We start from the raw sequence: 21,955 nt of genomic DNA on the forward strand, positions 1-21,955 counted from the left end.
GCGCCCTCTGCTGCCGCTTCGTCGTCTCGCAGGGCCTGCGCTGCGCGGGTGAGCGGCCCCCGACCCCTCGCTCCCTTCTCTCCCGTCCCGTCCCGTCCCTGTCCCTGCGATACCGGGTGGGGCTCGCGTGCTTCGTGGGCGGGAACGGAGCAGCGGTGGCCGCGTCCCTGCCCCCCGGGGAGGTGCCTCGGGCCGCGCCTCGGCGGGGTATTTCCTTCCGTTGGGATGCACGGCGGGCAATGGTGGGTATTTCTTTCACCTCTCAGAAGGCAACTTTCCTGTTTTGCAGCCGGCTACCTGTCAGCCAAACGCACCTTGTTTTGTTTTTGGTGCTTTCGTCAAGGCGTAAGGAAAAAGTCCAGCAGGAAAAGACCTTCCCACGTTGAGGGCTCTGTGAGACGTTCTTCATAGCTTCAATCCCCCTCCCCAAAGCCCCGAAAGGACGTGTTTGAGGATAACTGAGCACTGCCCATAGCAGAGTGCTGTGTCAGGGCGTGGGCTTTGCCTTCTGTCTGTGTGCCTCAGGCTCACTGTTAGAGGTGGGTGCTGACATCCAGCCCAGGGCGAGAGACTGCATGCACTGCTCTGGCTTAAGGAGATGTGGCAACCTCAGGTTGTCCTGTGCTAAGGTACAACATTCCTCTTACGAGGTTCCTATCGTTACCTTCTGCAGTTCTCTTCTTACAGTTAATACTCTAAAAGGAATACTAAAAAAAATACAATTTTTTTAAATGTTTTATTATTCAAGTTCTTGCGTCGTTCCGACAGGATGTGTAAGTACACTTATATGAAAGTAGACCTTAAGAATCCTATTATTTTCTTTTACGGTCGACCGTTCTGTGGCAAGAGCCCTCAAGTGTCATGTTGGATTATGCATCTTCCAGCAGTGTTTTCTCAGCACGATTACGGCTCGCACTGCTTTTCTTTCTCCTCTGTGACAAGCTCCATTTTTATCAGCCGTAGTCCTTGCGGCTGCTCTCTGGCAAAGTAGCACAGGGAGCATTCAACATTTATAGCCTAGCATGAATATAACATTTAAAAGCCATAAAGTGGTATGGAGATGAGAGGGAGCGGGAGCGAAGTCACGCACAGACCGCTGCTTGAGCCCGAGTGCTTGCTGGCACCCCGCGATCTGAGTGGATGGACCCAAATGGCTGAAAAATGAGTGCAGGGCAACAAATCCCCACCTGTACCAGCTCAATCCAAAGGCTCTTCATCTAACCCGGCTGCGGGGGTGGCAGCAGGCTGCAGGACTGCAGCAAGGCTGGTGACCCCTGCTGGAGAAGCCGTGGTGCTCGTCAGCAGTCCTTGAGAAGCAGAAGCTACTGCAGGAGTTACAGTGCCGATTCCTGGCGGAGGCTTTGAGTGTCTGGCAGGTGCGACAGTGCTGGGAGGTCTCCAGGTCCTCCTGGGCAGTGGTAGGGAGCTTCGCTGCCTCATCTAAAAAGCAGAACGTCAGCATCCTCCAGGCAGCCTGCAGCAAATAAAGAAGAAACTGCACACTAAATTGTCACAAGGATTCTGAGTCAGAGAGATGGAGGTATTACTTGTACTTAGATCACCCTGTTTGAGTCGGCACTCAGTAGCCAGCTGCCCTCAGATGAGACCGGAGTTAGAGGTGCTGACCTAGATGGTAAGCACTAAAAGCAGTGAGGAGTTCCCCTGGGACAGGAAGGCAGTCAGAGGGGATGCCAGGAGGAGAACATGGAAGTTGAGATGAGCAGAGTTCTGTCTCAGAGGAAAGAGCTGCGATGTCCCTATGGAGTGGTGGCAGAGCATTATGGCAGTGCTGGGCTTTGCCATCCTCGTTTCACAGAGAGGGGCTGTGGTCATCTCTGGGGTTCCACGTGCTCCTTGGTAAGTGTGATAAAGTGAGGTGGGAGGATGGCTGCAGTAAATGAGGAACCACCAAGAAAAGGGTCCTTCTGCTTCTCGTGCTATTTTGGTGTGGAATTCATCAGTTGGTTTTCCAGGTTCTGCTAAAAATTGGAAAAATACTTTCATATAGCTCAGGGAAGAATGATCAGAGTGGAAAAAAAGAGTTCAAGGAGATCAATGACCATCTGTTAAATGCAGTGCACAAGGTGCACATTATTCAAGTAATATATTTCTTGGAAAAAATAAGGCAATACCATAATTTCTGGAGCTCAGCCCAGGCAGAAAGCCGAGTGTAATGAGATATCTCTGAAAAAGATGCTTGGTAGTATCTGAGCTCTTGCTGTTATTCTGGATTACTTTTCAAGGGGACCTTAATTGGAGTAGCACTCCTGGCTTGCTTGGCCCTTCACCTTTTCACCTCTATTTTGGGGGGAAAAACCATTCATTTGTGCAGGTGCAGAGCGCTACTGCCCAGTCTGACTGCTCCTTACAGAGCAGGTGGGAGCAGAAACAGTCCAGCTTATTCTGGTTTAAACCAATGAAATGATGTTCAGGAAAGAGCAATTTTCTCTTCTAGTATTCTAATTTTCTTTGAATCTGAGAGTATTATGTAGTGATAGCTGTCAGTGTCTTATACCACACTGATGGTTTGATGGTATGCAGCATTATGTCACACAGAAGCCCTGAAGTAGTTGTGTTGTTTGGCCTTATCATTTGGCATTTAGAAAATGAGGCATTTCTAAGAGTTTTAGATAAATGTTGACCTTTGTGCTACCAGCCTTCGAAATACTGCTCCTCAGCAGCTTTTCCTTCCAACCAGCCTGGTCAGTGGGTTGTGTTTGTACAAGGCGGCAGGGGTGTGAAAGTAACGCCTTTGTGCACGCCTGCCCTATGCTTCCTCTTTCAATTCTGTAGCTTTTCTTTTCTTTTGAATATTGATACTTTCATTTCAGATTTGCTTCTTCATTGAGCCAGATAGAAATGCTGCTGTGCCTTTCCAGGAGTTTTGCTCTTCATTTAAGAGGATATAGAGAAATTATAGTGCTTGCATGACTTCCGGTTCAAACTTTCTGAAGATATTTAATCAGATGGAGTTCAGAAGTACCATGCAAAACAGGTCGTTTATTTTCAATTTTAAGTGATGAGACAGGATGGGGAGATCATACTTATGCTATACTTTGAGATTGACACAGTGATACTTACTGCCCTTAGCAGCTGTATGTCACCCAAGTAGCGCTCTGTATACTGGTGTGTGGGTCAGGTTTGTGTGGCAGGGCTGATGGTCAAACTCTGTAGGGACCTTGGGAAGCATAGGGGCTCACAAGTATTTGTGAACTTACTAAAGGAAGCACTGCAGTATTTCCATCAGAATTTTGATGGACACAGTCCCTTCTAAAGACAAAATGAGAGTGTGGGTAAGTGGGTATCTTCTGGGTACCAGCTTGCAAAGTGAAGTGTCTTCTTTATTACAAGCCTTCTAGATCATCTTTTAAAAAACCACAAAGCCTCTTAGAACAAATTACAATATGTTATCTAAATGGCTTCTAATTAGCGGCACTTTTAAAGAAATCGATTCTTCCTTACAAAAAGAGAGGTAAAACATGGAGAAAAGAAGAAAGTGCAGGTGTTAGTGATCTTTTTTCCTTCAGAGGATATTTATTTGGCAAGCAATTTCTGGAACATTCATTTTAATGCTTTTCAAAAGAGGATAGACCTTGTCAACTATCCCAGCAGTAGGAGTTCATTCGTATTTAATCACGTGTGATGAAGGGTTGTACTGCTGGAGCTATGCCTAGAGTTACCATTTGTATTACCAAACAATCTGTTCCAGGGTCTTAAAGTTTAATCTAATGAGTGAGTACTGTGGAGCAGATTGGAGGTGGAGCTCTTCTTTCTTTCCTCATTCTTTCTTGGGTATTTGTTTAATGACTTGCCATTTTCAGATTTTGCTTTATTTTGTTTGAAGTCCAAGATTAGCAGAATTTCTGAGGCTCTGTATGGGCAGGAGTGGTAGCACGCTGCAGCCCAGGGTTTGTGTTCCCATGGGTTTGCTGTTCTGAGCCCATTTTCCTCTCATTTGCAGAGAACAATAAGTTCTCATTTGGAAGAAGCAGATCCTGCTCTGAAGTGCTGTGAATGAACCAGATGCCAAGGAGAGCACCAAGAGGAGAACTGGCTTTCTTTGTCATCAAAGAGGGCACTGGCCAAGCCTGAATCAGAGCTTAGCTCATGTCCAGCACTCACAGCCATCCCTTCCTTCTGCTGCTAAGAAGCATTTACCAGAACCCCCGGCATGACTGGATGGAGCTCTGTATCCAGACAGTTAAATGCAGGTCAGCAGTGTGCAGAACGGAAGGACAGTTATGCTGCTTTTAGCTGGATGGCTTTATGAGCTGCAAGGCATGTCTGTTGTCAGTACTCAGTGCAGCACAGAGACAAATGCCTTTTTGATTTTTCTCCATAAAGGAAGAGCACATCTTGTGTAGTAGCTTGGGTGCAATGCCCTGACAGTGAGCACAGGAGCACAGAAAGTATAAAGTGATACAGTGAAAGTTGAGCTCTGCAACATCTCTTTCTATTGCACTCCAGTTTCTATGCTCCAATAGCTGCCATGGCTAGAATAAGAAATAGGGTATGAGAAACATCCTGCTCTTCTGAGAATATGCATATAAGGGACACCATCAATCTCAGGTGCAAATAGCATGTGATCACTTGTACAATATGCAGAGATCTAATGAAGGATTCTCAAAGCTTTACTGTAACCTAAAAAGTAATCAGGCTACTCTACTTTTGATGTAAACAGACCATACTAAGATGAATAAATGTGTTCTTTTAGCAACATTTAATGCACATTTTTGTTTTCCTGCACTGATTTCTGATTTCCCTTAGAGATGGTTCAGTGCAAACTCTCAATGAGAAGTCTACTAATTTTGGCACAGTCACCCAAAGCCCACAGGCATGTTTGTCTGTCATCCGCTGAGTCAACTCCAATGTGTCAAAATGAGTTACAAGGCGACTCAGTATCTTTTCTTCAGTTCTAGCTTAGAGTTTTATTTTCTCTATATTCTGAAGTGAAACTCTATGTGTATAAAAGCTCACCCATGGTACCGGATCAGGCACATCTGTCTCTGCGCATTTGCACCATCAGGAAAAGGACATAAAGAAATTACAACAAATGTTACAGGCTGAAGTATTCAAAATGAAACAGGGAACAACCGTTGCCCAGGAGAATGGGCAATACTAAAAAGAATCTTGCAGATATATTGCTGAAATATGCAAAAAAGCACTTTTTTATGTAACAGTGTATTACAGTATTTCACAATAGTGTCATATATTCCCATAGAATTGTAGAATCATAGAACAGTTTGGATTGGAAGGGACCTTAAAGCCTACCCAGTTCCTACCCCTTGCCATGGGCTGGTTACCCCCCACCAGCTCAGGCTGCCCAGGGCCTCATCCAGCCCAGCCTTAAACACCTCCAGGCGTGGGGCATCCACAGCTTCTCTGGGCAGCTGTGCCAGCTTCTCACCACCCTCTGAGTAAAAAATTTCTTCCTAATATCTAAACTAAGCCTTTCTTTTTAGTTTTAAACAGTTTCCCTTTGTCCTATCACTATGAGGCCATGTAAAAAGTTGATCTCCCTCCCATTTATAAGCACCTTTTAAGTACTGCAAGGCTACAATGAGATCTCCCTGCAGCCTTCTTTTCTCTAAACTGAACAAGCCCAGCTACCTCAACCTTTCTCAGTAGCAGAAGTGCTCCAGCCTTCTGATCATCCTTGTGGCCCTCCTCTGGACGTGCTCCAATAGCTCCATGTCCTTCTTATGCTGTGGGCTCCAGGCCTGGATTCAGTACTCCAGATGGAGCCTCATGAGGATATGGTTGGCCCTCTAGGCCGCAAATGTACATTGCCAGTTCACACTGAGCTTCTCATTGACCAACACCCTCAAGTCCTTCTCCTCAGGGCTGCTCTCAGTCTGTACATGTCTGGAATTACTCTGACCCAAGTGCAGCACCTTGCATTTCGTTTTGAAAATGCAGTAAGGACTAACTAAGATGTGACTAAATGTGCTTTGACACCCGAATTTCTGTCCTTAGATTTCTGTCCGGGATGTGCTTCACTGGAAGTATTTATCTGAACTTCCTACTCCTCACTCCCTAAGGAGTTCTCCAGATGTTCTCCAACAGAGCCTGTAGAAGTAGACAGTTGTCAAGGTTTTTCAGTTAAGATGTTCTCAGTGTCCTACAGAAAAGGCAGAGCACTGCTTCTTGTCTCCTTACAGCCAGCTCCGAGGAGGCTCTCACAGCCCTTCATGTGCTTTCCACAGCAGTTTCCTGGCTTCTTCAGAAGCTGTGCAGACCATAGTTCATCTCATGAACTGTTTTATAACTTCACTGCAGGATGGGAATAAGTATGCCCAAGAGGCACTGTTCTTTCTCTGCCAAAAAGATGGGAGCCATGACAACCATCCCAGCGGCAGACAGCTGGATTCAATTAGACAAATCCCAATACCTGCTCATCCAGAGAGATTTCCGTAGGGCTGGCAAAAAGGGTTGAAACTGCTCCTGCTCGTCTAATGCTCGCTTGCTTTGGAGAGGTTTAGTCCCAGTTCTGTGGTGTGTTACTTAAAAGTCATTCTCATCACAGGAATGTGTCTGGTCAAGAAGCATTTTTTATTCTTTTGCAGAAAAACACTATTGGATGGGAATGTCTAGTGGTATAGATCTGGGAGTGGTTCAGTTTGATGCACAGTGACTGTCAGGTGAGGTTTTGGGTTTTGGTTGCATTATGTTTTTATTCTATTTTTGTGTCTTTCATGCATCTGTAGTGCGTTATGTAAGGTTTTCAGTATCTATTCCCTTCTCTTTTGTTGTTTTTCTTTATTTCCATATCACATGTTGGTGTATGTTACCTACTGGTGTATAAATGACTGGAAAAATTCATAAGAAAGGATCAGATGCAAAATGCCATTGACAGCTAAAGGGCTGTACAACCTATTTTAACTTTATTGATTTATTCGCAAAGGAATATATCACGATATCTGAAAATGAATGTGTTTTACATCAGTTTGAGTGCTGCAGTTCTTCAATTTCCATCTTGCAAGCAGAGGCAAGATTTTGGAAGCTGCAGATTGTCATTCACTGTCCATTTTTAATCCCTTCTTTTTGTGTATGTGCAGCTGCTGAGAATCAGAAGTTTTTTTAGAAAGCTCAAAATATAGGTCCTTATTTGGATTATGGATGGATGAACAGCTGAGCTGGAAATCGGAAGTATTATGTTAGTTTTGCTGAACAAAGCTCAAATACAGCAGATTTTTGTTTCTTTACTCACAGGAAATGCACTGTGTTCTTCATGAGCTTCCCAGCAACAGTAGAGCATTGTCACACATAGAATCATATTACAGAATCATAGAATGGCCTGGGTTGACAAGGACCACAATGATCATCCAGTTTCAACCCCCTGCTATGTGCAGGTCGCCACACACCAGACCAGGCTGCCCAGAGCCACATCCAGCCTGGCCTTGAATGCCTCCAGGGATGGGGCATCCACAACCTCCTTGGGCAACCTGTTCCAGTGCATCACCACACTCTGTGTGAAAAATGTGACAACACATGATAATGTTATGATTATGTTGCAGTATGAAATCTGTGACATTGTGTTTTGACATTGTTGTGCAAACGCAGCAGTGCTGAAGCATGGGATTACAGAGCTCTGGAAGTCTTTGTCCTTCTCTGGAAGTTCAGGCTCCATTGGCATAAAAAATACTATTGCGAAGACTGACTTGCAAATACTTCTGCACTCTGCTTGTAGGTGTTGTACATAGCATTGTGCCAAATACCCATGCTGCCATGCATGGGAAAGCAACCACCTTGTCTTCCAAGCACATTATTCTAACTACAAAAAATGTAGAAACTTGCTTTGAGCTCAGCTACTGGTGTATTTGCTAATGGAGACAAGCATATGTTAGTATCTTGTTAAAATGCTTACCTTTTCTTATGCAATTCTCAGAAGGAGCGATGAGGCATTGGCACAGGCTGCCCAAAGAGATGGTGGAGTTACTGTCCCTGGAGGTATTCAAGAAATGTGGAGATATGGCACTGAGGGATGTGGTTAGTGAGCATGGAGGGGACGGGATGGTGGTTGGACTGTATGATATTAGAGGTCTTCCAACCTTAATAATTCTATGACTCTGTGATTCCCAGACAGACATCACTGGTTGTTTACATTTCCTTGTTTTCCATGAAGAATGTTACATAATAGTGAGGTTTTTTTATGCCATTGGGTTCTTTTTTGTTCCAGCTTTGCATCTCCAACAGTAAGCGTGAGAATGGCTTTGGCGCAGCAGCCAGTACACTCTGTGTAGTCCTGCTCAGAGCCATCCTGCAAGGCTATGCGTGTCAGCATAGCCAATGACAATGACACGTCTCAGCTTCAGGGGCTTTGCTTGCAGCCCTTAGAGCCTAGGAGACCTACTGAGAGCTCACTAGGGCCGCTTTCTGTCTGGCGGGTGCAGATTTCCCTGTGCAGGGTGGGCTGTGGGGTGGGCGCTGTGGGGGATGAGGTGCCTGCCTGGCTCTGCTGCTTGGCCTAGAGAGCACCCATGGCCGTGGAGCCAGGTTTGCGTGCCTGCAGGGCTTGAGGTGTGCGAGCTGGATGTCAGTATGCTGCAGGGAGAGGCCTTGCTGGGGTTGGGGGTGAGGCTTACCCACTGTTCAGCAAGCTGGTTTGTCACACAGTGCAATTGTCTGGTTTATTTAACCGAGGATTTTGTGTGCTAATCGAATTCTGTGTTGTTCCAGTAAGGCACTGAACACTGCAAGGCGTAATCCTCCATAGGTTGTTGTGCCTACCAGCAAAGTCAGTTTGCCTTTTTATGTTTTTATACCCCGATGTGTTTTACTGACTGCTCTTTTAAGCCTCATAAAATACCACTGTAACAAAAATACAGCATAGATATTTTTTGTTTGGATGACGAGTATATTCCCCAGCCCTTCATATCCTGCTAAAGATAATAATACTTCTTCATCAATTTATAAACCCACTAGTCCTAACATATATTCGCTTCTAGTCTGAAGTATCAAGTATTTTTATATGAGCCACTTTGGTTTTCATTACATTTCGTGCAGACCCATTTCAGGAAAAAAGTCTTAATCATAACTCAGTATTTGGCAGCTGCTCTTAAGTGCTCAGAACCATTCCAGTTTCCCAAAGCTGTGAGTTAGCTACTGGGCCCTAGCTCTGCTGTTTGCCGAGCTGGGTGTCAGAGCTCTGACTTGTGCTGAAACCCTCACTTTGCTGTGAAATTCCTGCTGGCATGGTGGGGTGGAGCTCAGTGAGGAGATGAGTCTGGCAGCTTCAGCCCCGACATCTGCTCTTCCGTTGACACTGACTGAAGAATTGTGGCAGATCCAGTAGAAGTGGAAATGTTTGTTTTTGGAGACATACTAAGCAGAGGAAATGCAATCTATCTAACTTGGACCCGAGAAGTTAGCAGTATGTTAAAAATGTCCAATGTATAAAATGGGGCTAAATCCTTCACGTACTTTAGCATAGAGAAATATACAGTGAATTCTAGAAGAGCTATTAACTGCATGCTGTGAGCGTAGCTCATGTAACAGAGCCCTTCCTTACTGTCATTTAAAGGTTAGGATAGAAGGATCTTTGTTTAGTAATGACATTAGTTTTGGTATTCAGTGTTTTCTGCTGTCCAGATTCAGCAGAAGAAAAAAAAAATCAAATTAATGTGAGAAGCTGAAGAGAAGCTTGTGACACAGCTGAGGAGATCGTACTAGGCTTGGGAAATGGTTGAATTGTCTTGCTGTTAGAATGCATATGCTAGAATTCTACAAATAAATGTATGTTTTATTTGTTTTAAAGAAATTAGGGGGGTATATTAGTTCATTGCATCTCTGGGTTTACAATTCAATATGTGTCTTGCTTGAAGCATGCAGTCTACTGACTACTGACATGCTAGAAGTTTCTTTGGATAGCTGAATGTTAATAGATTTTTGATTCAGACTGTGGCAGTGAACGATTTGATGTTACATTTACCTTAGAATCCATTATGAGTAAATACCTGTGTATTTATAGAAATCTGTTTAATGTATTGCTCAGAACATTCAAAAAAGGGTTTCTGAGATACTTAGATAAAATCTTGTTGGTTTTAATAAAAGGCATCTGAAAGGGGACCTAGGCTGTCAGTTTTGGAATTGATTTGCTCACAGACTAGAAGAGGTAGCTGGAGATGAACCTTCCAAAAACCCTGTGTAGAAAAGAAGTCCTCTTTTAACATCACTGAAAACACAGCACCAGGTTAAGGCTCTGAAGCATTAGTCTTTCTTTAGCCAGAGCATCTATTAATATAGCTCTGCTTGTCGTAAAGAGGGAGGTCTAAAGGGCTCTAAACTGAGTGACTGGGAGGGAGGGGATTTAGGACTAACAGGTGGTCTCGAGACGCGCTGGCTGAGGCTGAGCTCAGAGCCGGCTGTGTGTGGGCATTCGTGGGCTTTCCTCTCGCAGTCTGGGTATGTGCTCCTGCTCTTCCTGATGTAGCCGTGGAGCCCTTTCAGACATGGCAATAAGAAGTGACTTCAGCAAAACCATCAGAAGGATAGCACGTTTCTTTTACCGGTTTCCCAAATCACTGGGCAGCTCGAGGAGGAGGACAGTAAAACTTCTTTGGAAGTCTAGTGGTAAGTCTGCTGGTATATTCTTAAGATGTTTATTTTTTTCCCACTAAAAAGAAATTCAAAAAGAAAAATGATTTATTCCCATTCAGCTGGTTAACTTTCCCGGACCAGTGTTGTTCTGCATTTTTCCATTCTCTGAGGCTCATTAGGTAAAACTGTAAAAATTTTTTTGCATTTTGCAGATGCAACAGAAGGTTCGCTAGACTTGCTCAAATGGGGAATCCTCTTGCAGCCTTGTGATATATTCATATTAGCAATCATGTTGGAGATATTTGGCATGTCGGTTTTACAGACCTTTTTTCTCTCTTACACAGGAGCTCTGATATGCCTCAAATACTTGCTAGAAAATTATTTCAAATTGCCTTACCTGTTCATTTATCTAGAAGGCTTTGTGAAGGTAAAGGTGACTAAATACCTTGGCTCTTTGTGTTGTTCACAGAAAGCAATGAGGAATGGGGGGAGGGCTTGTGTTTGGCAGTGGTACTCTGTCCTTAATATCCGTTTTATCAGCTGAAATGAAGTACCGCTCAGCTCATCAGTTAGCAAAAGTTATTACTTCTACAGACAATTTAGTCTTTGATCCTTGTCCACTCCTAATAGGAAAGTGTTTGCATCCTCTTAAATAATTATAAAGCCCAAAGATGGTTGTGTCCTTTCAGAATTGCCGAAAAGCTGGGGTTGAGGCGTGTTCTCAGGGAGTTCGCAGAAATGTGCACTTCTGCAGCTTAGGAAGCTGCATTTAGTCTGTTATTTTTAAAGGTCTAATTATACGAGACAGAATTTCTTTTGACAAGGACTATTTTGATTGAAGTGGTCAACTTGTCAATTCTGCAAGTATTACAGCATTAATACCACATTTCGGTTTGCGTGGGATTCGGGTCAGTTCTGCAGCTGAACAATTTGTACTTGTGGTGTTGTGCTTCAGATCACAGATTTATGAATCTGAGACAGGAAGGACAAGTTGAACAATCTGAAATCTGTCACAGAAATGCTGTTGGACTACATGTCTAAATGATACACCTAATTAGCTCGGAAAGCAAATGGTATCCTGGGCTCCATCAGAAGAGGGGTGGCCAGCAGGGACAGGGAGGTGATTGTCCCCCACTACTCTGCTCTTGTGAGGCCCCATCCGGAGTACTGTGTCCAGGTCTGGAGCCCCCAGTACAAGAAAGACAGGGAGCTGTTGGAGAGGGTCCAGAGGAGAGCCACGAAGATGATCAGGGGACTGGAGCACCTCCCCTATGAAGACAGGCTGAGGGAGCTGGGTTTATTAAGCCTGGAGAAAAGAAGGCTGTAGGATGACCTCATTGCAGCTTTTCAATACCTAAAGGGAGCCTACAAACAGGAGGGGAATTAACTCTTTGAAAGGGTTGATAACTGCAGGACAAGGGGAAATGGTTTTAAGTTGAGGGAGGGGAGATTTAGGTTGGATGTCAGGGGGAAGTTCTTTACAGAGACAGTGGTGAGGTGCTGGAACAGGCTGCCCAGAGAGGTTGTGGATGCCCCGTCCCTGGAGGTGTTCAAGGCTAGACTGGATGGGGCCCTGGGCAGCCTGGTCTAGTATTAAATGTGGAGGTTGGTGGCCCTGCCTATGGCAGGGGGGTTGGAGATTCATGATCCTTGAGGTCCTTTCCAAGGATCATTTCATCTATGGAACAAGGCTAGCAGCACACAATTCTGTGATTCTGTGATTCTGTGATTCTGTGAGTAATTACCAAAATTACTCATATGCTTCTTTAATTCTGAAATACCACATTTTAAAAATTCTTTTAATCAAGCTGCTCTTCCATCCTACTGAGAAAGTTCTCTAGTACGTAAGTCCAAGCAGAATTACCATCTATTTACATTCTTATACAGGGAAACTTACCCTCATAAATCACAGAATCACAGAGCGGCTGAGGTTGGCAGTGCCCCCTGGGTCCATCTGCTCCAACCCCTGCCCAGCAGGGTCACCAGAGCAGGGTGCCCAGGGCCACGTCAAGGCAACTTCTGAAGATCCCCAAGGAGGAGACGCCACAGCCTCTGGGCAGCATGTGCCACTGCTCCATCACCTGCACTGTGAACAAAGTGCTTCACTATGCATAATTCTAGATTTTTCAGCTTTATCTCCACCTCTGTGTTTTTCTGCCAGCGTTTGTTCCTGTGTTGGCACTAACAGGATTTTCTGGTTAGGTCAGCCAGGATGAGCCAGCAAAATAATTGTGTGCTGCTAGCCTTGTTCCATGGATGAAAAACTCAGCTGATAATTAAAGCTTGCTATAAGACTCACTGATAGTTTTTAGACATGTTTTAACAAATAAATTAATGTTTTAACAACAAGAAAGGAACTTTCATGATTTGGATGTGTAATGAAGAGTAAAGATGGCATTCTGTAGAATGCTTTACCGTAGACATTGTGATATCTTCTGTCATCTGAGTCGAGAGAATGGGCGCCGTGCCTTTGCACAGACTTGCTTTCATTCTACTTTGGTCACTCCATGTCTCAGGGGTCCTTGTCCTCTTTTTCCTGTCCAGAAACAAAATCTGCTGAAGTACAAAAACAGATTTTAAGTATGAGAGTGAGTTTAGTACTGCTGTATATGGTTGTTTTCAGAAAGCAGTATTTGGTACAATTTTTATCTGTGAAAGCATAACTAGATTTCTAATCTAGTTAGTCCTTTGTTTTCCAGCCTCTCTTCGGATGGATGGTTTGGCTATGGATTATTGCCCACAGCTAAGATACCCCTTTCTGCATCATTAAAGATGGAAAAAAAATCTAGGATAATGCTCAGTAACTATTTTTGATTAAATTACTTACCAACGGTTAAAATAATATCTTAGATGTAGTTCAGAGTATACTACAAGGGCTGCAGCGAGAGTAATGCCTCCTATTTTGTTATGTTGGCCCACAACATCAGAGGTGGGTGCTGGTGGTACTGCAGTAGAGCCTTCCCACCAGTGTCCACTACATGTTGCTGTGTGACAGATGGCAGCAGAGGGGCACTCTGACACAATGGTGTCTGGCATGAAAGTGCATAGGAAGCAACAGTAAGTCATTGAATTCCTCTATGCAGAAGAAATGGCACCCACTGATATTCATTGACGTTTGCTGAATGCTTCTGGAGACCAAGCACAAGCAGTGGATGTGAGCACAGTGAGGCAGTAGGTGGTGCGTTTCTGCAGTGACGACAGTGACAGTGGGGCACCTCTGCTGCTGCAGGTTTTTACAAGCACTGCATGCAGGCTCTTGTTCATGGCTGGTGAAAATGAGTAACTGATGTTGGTGAATGAGTTGAAAATTGGTGTTTTGTAGCTGAGAATCTTTTCTATCAAATAGTGCTACCGTGCTCTTTGTTGTAGTTTTAATTTAGTGTTCTCCAGCATTTATTTCTTTGAAATGCATTTGAATTTTTTTCCTTAAACATCCTCATAGAATTTGTATTGACAAATCTTGTGATTAGAAATCTTCCAGTACACAATGAGCAGTCATGAAGGAGAACTGAAATACAAAGGAATTAGAAAAATGGGTCAGAGAGAGCCTAGATAAAACTATGGAAAACCTGTGGTCAATGAAGACACAACTGACAAATGGCTTCTATTTTCCCTATCTTATAGCAGAAGGATTAAAGTGATGGGTGACAAATTGAAAGTAGGTAAAAGGAAATTTCTTTACTTTTTTTCTTTTTTCTAATTCAGAATGTAATTAAATTGTAGAGCTCATTACCAGGGGATGCTGCTGAGGTCAAGAATGTAACCAGATTTAAAGAGGATCTGGAAGAATAAGAATATTCAATCATATGACAATTGAAGCTGTAAGAAAAGCTTTGAAAGAGATGTAAATCATCTTGCTTCAGTGTTTAAGTTAATTTTTACCAATTACAGATTAGTTTGACATAATTTCTGGCTCAGACCCCACAATTGTTTTCTGTAGTTTCTTTGGAAGCAACAGATGCCTACCCCTAGCAGAGGCAGCCTTATGATACGCACTGATTTAAATCCTTACAATCTTTTTCAGTTCTGTACAGAAAAAATGCAGATTTCAGACCTATTCAGGAAAAAAAATCCCATAATATCCTGTGATAATGAACATGAGAAGATGAAAAACACAATGCTTCCCATCATTTTTTTAGATAAAGTAGTCTGACACAGAAGATTTTGGTGGCCATTTCTTTCCAAAACCAACAGACTCATGAAAATCTTTATTCTCAGCTGTTGGATAGTGATGATTCTCTAATTTTTGAGCTACTGTCCTGCTAGGTATATAAGAAAGCTCTTTCAGAGGGCAGAAAGAGAGACCTTCTTGACAAAATCTTGAACTGATTTCCCATAGTCGGAAGTTGATTTTTACCCTTCACTATTGGTTGGGTTTTTTTTTGCATGATTTTTCTGCTGTAGTGTTTTAGCCTTTTAGTTCTTCTTTAATGTTAGTAGAGCTAGACTTTTTTTTCCACATTTAAAAGCTCATTATGGAGTAGTGTGTAGAAGATAATGGCTTGCTGTATGCAAGCAGTGGATATTTTAATGGATATAGTAACTTCTTTTTTGGATCCTGTTGTACATGTTACAGGGGTGGCTACTGCTGATGGTGCTGGCATGTTGCCTGGCATTGGTTGTCATGGCCAGTGCATGCTGGTGTCAGGGCAAGCTCACTGCCTGATGCAGTCTGTATCACACTTACCCAGTGTGAGTGATCTGTCTGAAATTTTGGAGCTAATTGAGCAGTGCCTTCTCAAACAAAACCTCACAGAGGATGAAGGTGAGGTCCTAGAGATGTAGAAGCTGGGACTCCTCTGGTCAGCCATGGGTTGTGCATTTATCAGCATGCTCTGCCTGTGTCTGCTGGGAGTGGCTGAGACTGGGCAGCTTTGAGCCTTGCAGTGGCTGCTCCCAGCCTCCCTGGTGGATGCCTGCAGCTGACCTTTGAGCTGTACATCTTCTGTCCTGTGCTTTTTGTAAGAAGGTTCACTCCTATGAGCCTGTAGTTCATCAAGACTCCTCTTAGGATCAGCTGCTCTGTGCTTGGGGACAATTCTTCATGGTCTGGTGGATTCGTGAGGCCAAGTCGGGGCTTAGGGTGCTTGCAGAGTTTGAAGGGAAAATCTCTGTCTCCGGGCTGATGGAGAGCATTTTGTCCCAGTGTGGATTGTGAACGGGGGATGGGAACATTTGGGATCTGCAGCTCCGAAGCATTCGTTCTCAAGTAGGTGGACAAGATGTTTGCCCACAGGTGAGTATAATTTGAAGAGTTAATTAACTGTATCTGGGAGAGGGGGTAGAAAGACACTGTCTCAGTGGACACCTATGTGGTTTCAAATCAGTTATACTGAAAACTAATCACAGAATCACAGGGTTGGAAGGGACCTCAAGGATCATGATACCATTTGCCTTCTGAGCCACAAGGGCACACTGCTGGCTCATGTTACGTTTTTCATCTATCAAGACCCCCAGGTCCTTCTCCACAGGGCTGCTCTCAAGGACCACTCCTTCCAGTCTGTATGGATGCCTGGGATTCCTCCAGCCCAATTGCAAAACTCTGCACTTTGCTGTGTTAAACCTCATCAAGTTCACCCGGGCCCACCTTTCTAGCTTCTCGAGGTCCCTCTGAATGGCATCCCTTCCTTCTACTGTGTCAAATGGACAGCAGACAAGGTGAACTTCTGTAGCATGAATCCAGTAACAAAAGGCTGTATCTCCTTGGGACCTACTAGAGTGGGCGATCAAAACTTTGGAACCAGTTTGTCTGGACTGCTGTGTTTGTTTCCTAAATGCCTACTTCAAGGCTACTACTTCCATAGGGCTATGGATGAGTATGGCATTGTAGCAGGTTGGAAGCAGTTGGAATACATTAGCCTTTTACAGTTGGATCATACAAACAGGTTTTCTGTCAGTGTTAGGACTGGATGCAATTCTTTCAGTTTCTATTTGTTCATCTGCTTCGGACATTTCAGCTTATTAGATTTGAAGATTCCCGATCATCATTTAATAGTCTGTGTTCATTTAAATTCATATAACTATACACAGATTATTAATGGAAATATGCCATTTAAAAATCACTTGTGTTGTGAAAACATGGTTTTAGTTTCTGGTCCTCTTTTCAAAAACATGTACGTACTTTTGCTACCTCTTTTTATGTGTGTAATTTTTCTTGTACAAATTGCATAAAAGTGCACTTATCTGGGTCTAGAGGAAACTGTTCCAAGCTCTATTTTGTACAAAATACCTAATGCATATTACCACAGTGAAAAAGAGAATGGATGCCAGATGTTGGTGGTTGCAGGTCATCGGATACTTTAGAGATGGCTGAAAAAGGCTGTGGAAGAAACACATCATGCTGAGTGATGGGTCAGTGAAACTTAATTCATTGTTGATAAATACGTACAAAAAATATGAGGAAAACACTGTGACTGCATATACAGAACAGTGGCTTTTAGTATTCATCACTTGCAAAACTTAGTTGACACTTGGCTGAATGTGCCCAGGTGGCCAAGAAGGCCAATGGCATCCTGGCTTGTATCAGAAAGCAGGAGCAGGGAAGTGAGCATCCCTCTGTACTCAGCACTGGTGAGGCCGCACCTCAAGTACTGTGTTCAGTTTTGGGCCCCTCGCTACAAGAAAGACATTGAGGCCCTGGAGTGTGTCCAAAGAAGGGCAATGAAGCTGCAAAGGGCCTGGAGCACAAATCTTATGAGGAGCAGCTGAGGGATTGTTCAGTCTGGAGGAGGCTCAGGGGAGACCTTTTTGCTCTCTACAGTTACCTGGAGGGAGGTTGTGTTGAGCTGGGAGTTGGCCTCTTCTCCTGTATATCTAGCAATAGGACAAGAGGAAATGGCCTCAAGTTGTGGCAGGGGAGTTTCAGGTCAGATGTTAGGAAATACTTCTTCTCTAAGAGAGTGGTCAGGCACTGCAACAGGTTGCCCAGGGAGGTGGGCATAAGAAGTCATTACCCTACCATGAACTGGCAACACAAGAGGCTTAGGACAAACTACTTTTTCACATATGTGCACACAGATGTAATTCAATTGGAGAGCTGACTAACAGAATGTTTGAGAGACTAAAGTGTAAGTGTATTCAAGGAAGGATTAGATAAATTCATGGAGGAAAGAGCCACAAAGGGATATTAAATAAACAGATGCAGATGCAGCCGTTGGCTCATTTTTGCAGAGTGCCAGAGGAAAGGAGGTCTTAAAGGGGAAATATCATTTGTCATGCGTGCTCCCTCTGCACCTGCTCACAGGCTCTTCCCAGGACAGGATAGTGGTCTGGGTGGCTCCTTGGTCTAATCCAGCTGTACTTGTGTTTTTCAACTGAAATACCAATACAAGCTGCAAAATAGGACAGCCTCTTTCACTGTTGTTGATTTCTGGGTTTTCCACCATCCTTTAAATAGTTGTTCAGTTTGCCTCATATTTGTAAGTCTATATTTTTCCAGGCAAGACCCATTCTGCTAGGCTTCAGATAATAATGGTACGTTTTTGTCAGTAATGGTCACCAGTCACAGCACATACCAATCACATGGCTTTTACTAATTGCATCACACATTGTTTTATCCCAATTATCAGATAATTAGATGAAGTGAGTTTGACATCCCACTAAATTCTCTTTTGCTTAGCTCTGCCAGTTTTAAACGGAACAAGAGAAACCTCTTTCCATAACTCTTATTTCTCTTCCAAAGAAAGGTCCTGATTGGTACCCTTACTAAAAGCTTCGTAAGTCTGTTACAAATGCAAGGTAAAAAAAATAAATAATCTGTTCAGAGACTGAACTTCATCTCACAGGGCTAACCTCTGTGTGGATCAGGACTACTGATGTGAATATCTGCAACACATGAGAGAAGTTAAGGTTGCTAGGAACTGCTGTTACAATCTCTGCCTGGTGTAGGATTTGAGATACTTTGGAATATTCAGTTTTACTTTCTGCTTTTTTACTGCCACATTTCTTTCCTTTGCCAATGTCAAACAATAGCAGTAGGAAGATGTCACTGCTCTTTGCTGCTTCTTTTTTGCTGCCCTGGTAGCTTGTAGGAAGACAACCAGAAGAGAAGAGGATGCCATTAAGCTCAGCACCTCCCCAAAATACGTGTCTCAAGATCAATTATCAAGGTGGAAATGATGTTTCATAACAACTAAAATAAAAGCTGTGAGTTGGTCATTTATGCAGAAGAACATTAATAAATTAGTAGTGTGGAGTTCATTTTTTTAAAGAGAGAATGTAACACTATAGCCCGATACCTCAGCATCCAGAAGCATGCTTGGAGCTGGGCTGAGCTCAGTGTTAAGAAGGGACCACTACAGAATGCTCTGTGCAGCGTTCTGCACAACTGAACAAGCACAAACATTGTTCAGTTGAGCTTTCTGTAGTTTGATGGGTTTGATTTCTCTTTTTCCCAATTTCACATTGTACCAACTGAACCAAATAAAGGGAGTTAAATAAGTTGGATCTGGCTGTGAGCTCACAGCTCCTCAGCAGGGTGGTTAGCTACACATAAGCCATACTTTTCATACTGACACGTATTTTTTGTCAAGTTTCTGCTAAAGAAAAGGAAAGCCGAAAGAAAATGATAATTTGTGAATTAGCTTTATACTGTGTGTTTTGGGTGTTCAGCAATAGAGGGCACTAGAGTAAATGCTTTGTTTTCACATTGAGAACTGAGAGCTGCCATGTTTAAAATTTTTTGGATGTTGAAGGTTTTTTTCTCCCCATTATTTTTGTCTTTTAATGTTGGAAGGAGACCAGCAATCACAGCAAATAGAAGTTCAAAAACACCAGCATGACTGGTAGTGGGACTGCATAAATACTTCGGACCAATTTTTTACCTTTTCAAAACAAAAATTCTTCAGCTACTTCTTCCCATCACATTCTCATTTCAGAAACTCTCAACGAATGTAAAATCTCATGATTTTTGGCATGTGTTTTGAGAGAGATGCAAGAGGAAATGTGGCTGTTGGGAGCTGGAGTGCCTCATCTGCCCATTTATCCAGGCCCCACTGAGTCAGGGACTTCAACGTAGCCTTTGGTTTGCTGGGTTTGGGGAGTTCCATGCACAAGCTTATGGATAAGTATGAACTTATTCACCCTGCCTGGGGAGGTTGGAACTAGATGTTCTTTGGGGTTCCTTTCAACCCAAGCCTTTCTGTGATTCTGCGGTTCTATTCAAAGATGCTGTAGGCTGGTTTTAAACCATTGGTGAAACGTGTTGGAGCAGTGGGCTGGATTGGTAGCTGGGCTCCAAATGCAGATGTGTCAGAGGAACAGGGCTGCAGCTCCTGTTCTGCCAAGGCTCCTCTCCAGCTGCCCAGCCTGGGGAGGGTAGTGAAGGGCAAGGAGGAGAAGGTCCATAATGCTCTCCAGAACTATGGAAGCTCCGTTGCCATTTTCTTTCATAAATGTGCGTACAATAGGCATACGTTTCTTTGCAGCACGTGCCAGCAGTACAAAAGCACCCTCTGAAGTCTGTCAGGGAAGATTAGACAAGGTGGTATATCAAGATATCTGCTGAGTTTTGTCCATAATCTCTTGTTTGAAGTTACTATGCAGAGAAATTTGGTCTCCCTACCCCTATCTGCCTTGGCAGAGTCAGAAATATAAGCTCTGCCAGCTGCAGCAAGCGGTGACCTCCAAGATCTGCTGGTGTGAGTAGGAGCACATTGTGTTCCCTTCTTGTTTGCTGCAAGGCATGGGTATGACAATGTGAAGTGTGCTCTTTGCATTGGTTAACAGGTTGAGACCTCATCAGGTCTTGCAGTTTTTATGTGTGGAGTTTCGAACAACAGTAGGCATCACTGTGCTACAGGGTGTTTTAAAAAGCTGCTAAACATTAAGGTTTTTGGATAATGTCCATAGAAGGGGACCTCAGAAAACCAGCCAGGAGAGGAGCAGGTTATGTGTTGAAAACCCTCAGTGCCCACATCATCTTTTGGTGCTTAGTTCTCAGAGCTTACTGCAGGAGTGTTCCGAGCACATGGATGTGTTTCTCAAGGCAAGCAGCTGGGACCATTCCAGCAGAAGGCTGAAACAAGAGGAGCAAGCTTAAAGCTGCAGCGTGGAAGTTAAAGCCAGATTTCAAGTTGGCTGTGATGCTAAAATAGATCAGAGAGATTCTGAGTAGTAAATATAATCTAAGCTTGTATTTTCTTGTTTTGTATTTTTCTTTTAAAGTTCTTCCACTATTCAGAATTTATGTTTTAAGCCTTCCTTGATTGAATGAAGTGAATGTATTCCGTTCTGTGTGGTCTGGCAAGCATTAGGAGTTCTGTTGCTGCTGGAGTGGTGGCTACAAATAGGACTGCACACAGAGCGTTATCTGCTCAAAGCAGGCGCAGGAGTTCTGAGGAGCACAGCTCTGTTTGTAGGCTGATAATATGGAATCCCAGCTTTGAGCAAGAGCTTCCTACGGCAAATCTTAGCAGGGGACTTTTGGCAAGCACTGGGAAAAGAGGGAGGACCCAAGACTGAGATAGCCATGTTGAGAAAAATACAAATAGTCTTTGCATACACGTTAAATTGACAATTCTTTAATAGCTCTGGAATAAAGAATAAGAATTTATATTCCAACGTCGCTCAGGGCTCAATGCTCAAAGACATTTAAGCATTGAAGAGCCGCTGTAGAGTTCAGTATCTCAAGATAGGCATTAACCCTACCTCACACATAGTTTTTACGTGCATGAAGGCGTGCAGTCCTCCCTCAGAGGTCAGAGGCTTTCTCTGTGGCTGCTGCCAGCGCTCTTACCTGGTAGCTGTGACCACCTAAGGATGCTTCATCCAAGCAGACCTCCCCCATCCCAGTTCCGCAATGTGCAGCTAGATGGCAATGTCTGCTGCCAGTCCTTGGGCGAGCTGCCCTGCCATGGCAGTCCTGCTCTGCCTGCCCCCGAGTTCCAGGCGGCTGTACCCACACAACTCCTCTGTCTGGTGCTGACCACTCAAAGCAAAAGCACAAGCCAGGTTGAGATAAAATCACATGCACACACAAAAAAAGACATTTAAAGCTCCAAAACAGGCCACGCAGTTGTTTATAGAGGTACTCGTGGCAGAAACTGAAGAAACTCTGGCTTAGCTTGTTTAGTTCAAAACAACAGTCCCTCCTTCCTGTTTTGCTGTTGAGAGGCTGAATTAATTTACTACCAGATTACTTACTACTTGGTGCATGTGATCAGGGATGTGCTCTGGGTGTTCCCAGATCTCAGGGCCATTGAACAAATCCAGGCTGATGGATGTTGTTGGCTTCCATGGCTCATCTGTTCCTCCCTGGAGTTTTCAACCTGGAGTTTTCGTGTCTTCTCCCCAAAAGTCCTATGACTCCTGCTCCACAGATGTAATGTTCTTGAGATGTGGCAAAGCCAGGTTGGTTACCACCTGCCCAGGTGGCAAACAGTTGTCTGAAAATTCTGATATTTTTTTTCCTTTTTTT

General features: G+C 43.7%; 1 protein-coding gene across 2 annotated transcripts in view; it reads left to right on the top strand.

Moving 5' to 3' along the window:
• The first annotated feature begins 6 nt into the window (after nt 1-6).
• RASSF3 (Ras association domain family member 3) overlaps nt 7-21,955 on the top strand; it is a 102,527-nt gene continuing 80,578 nt past the window's right edge. The window contains exon 1 of one of the 2 annotated variants that reach the window (XM_019613022.2): nt 7-48. Coding sequence is in view for 1 of the 2 variants with exons in the window: in XM_010707765.3 (XP_010706067.1) it covers nt 10,452-10,572 (121 nt within the window). In the remaining variant the exon portion in view is untranslated. Of the gene's footprint in view, nt 49-10,436; nt 10,573-21,955 lie in introns of those variants that run through there. The other variant, XM_010707765.3, reaches the window with a different exon arrangement.

Source organism: Meleagris gallopavo, chromosome 1 (genome assembly GCF_000146605.3).
Source record: "Meleagris gallopavo isolate NT-WF06-2002-E0010 breed Aviagen turkey brand Nicholas breeding stock chromosome 1, Turkey_5.1, whole genome shotgun sequence".
NCBI classification, from domain to species: domain Eukaryota; kingdom Metazoa; phylum Chordata; class Aves; order Galliformes; family Phasianidae; genus Meleagris; species Meleagris gallopavo.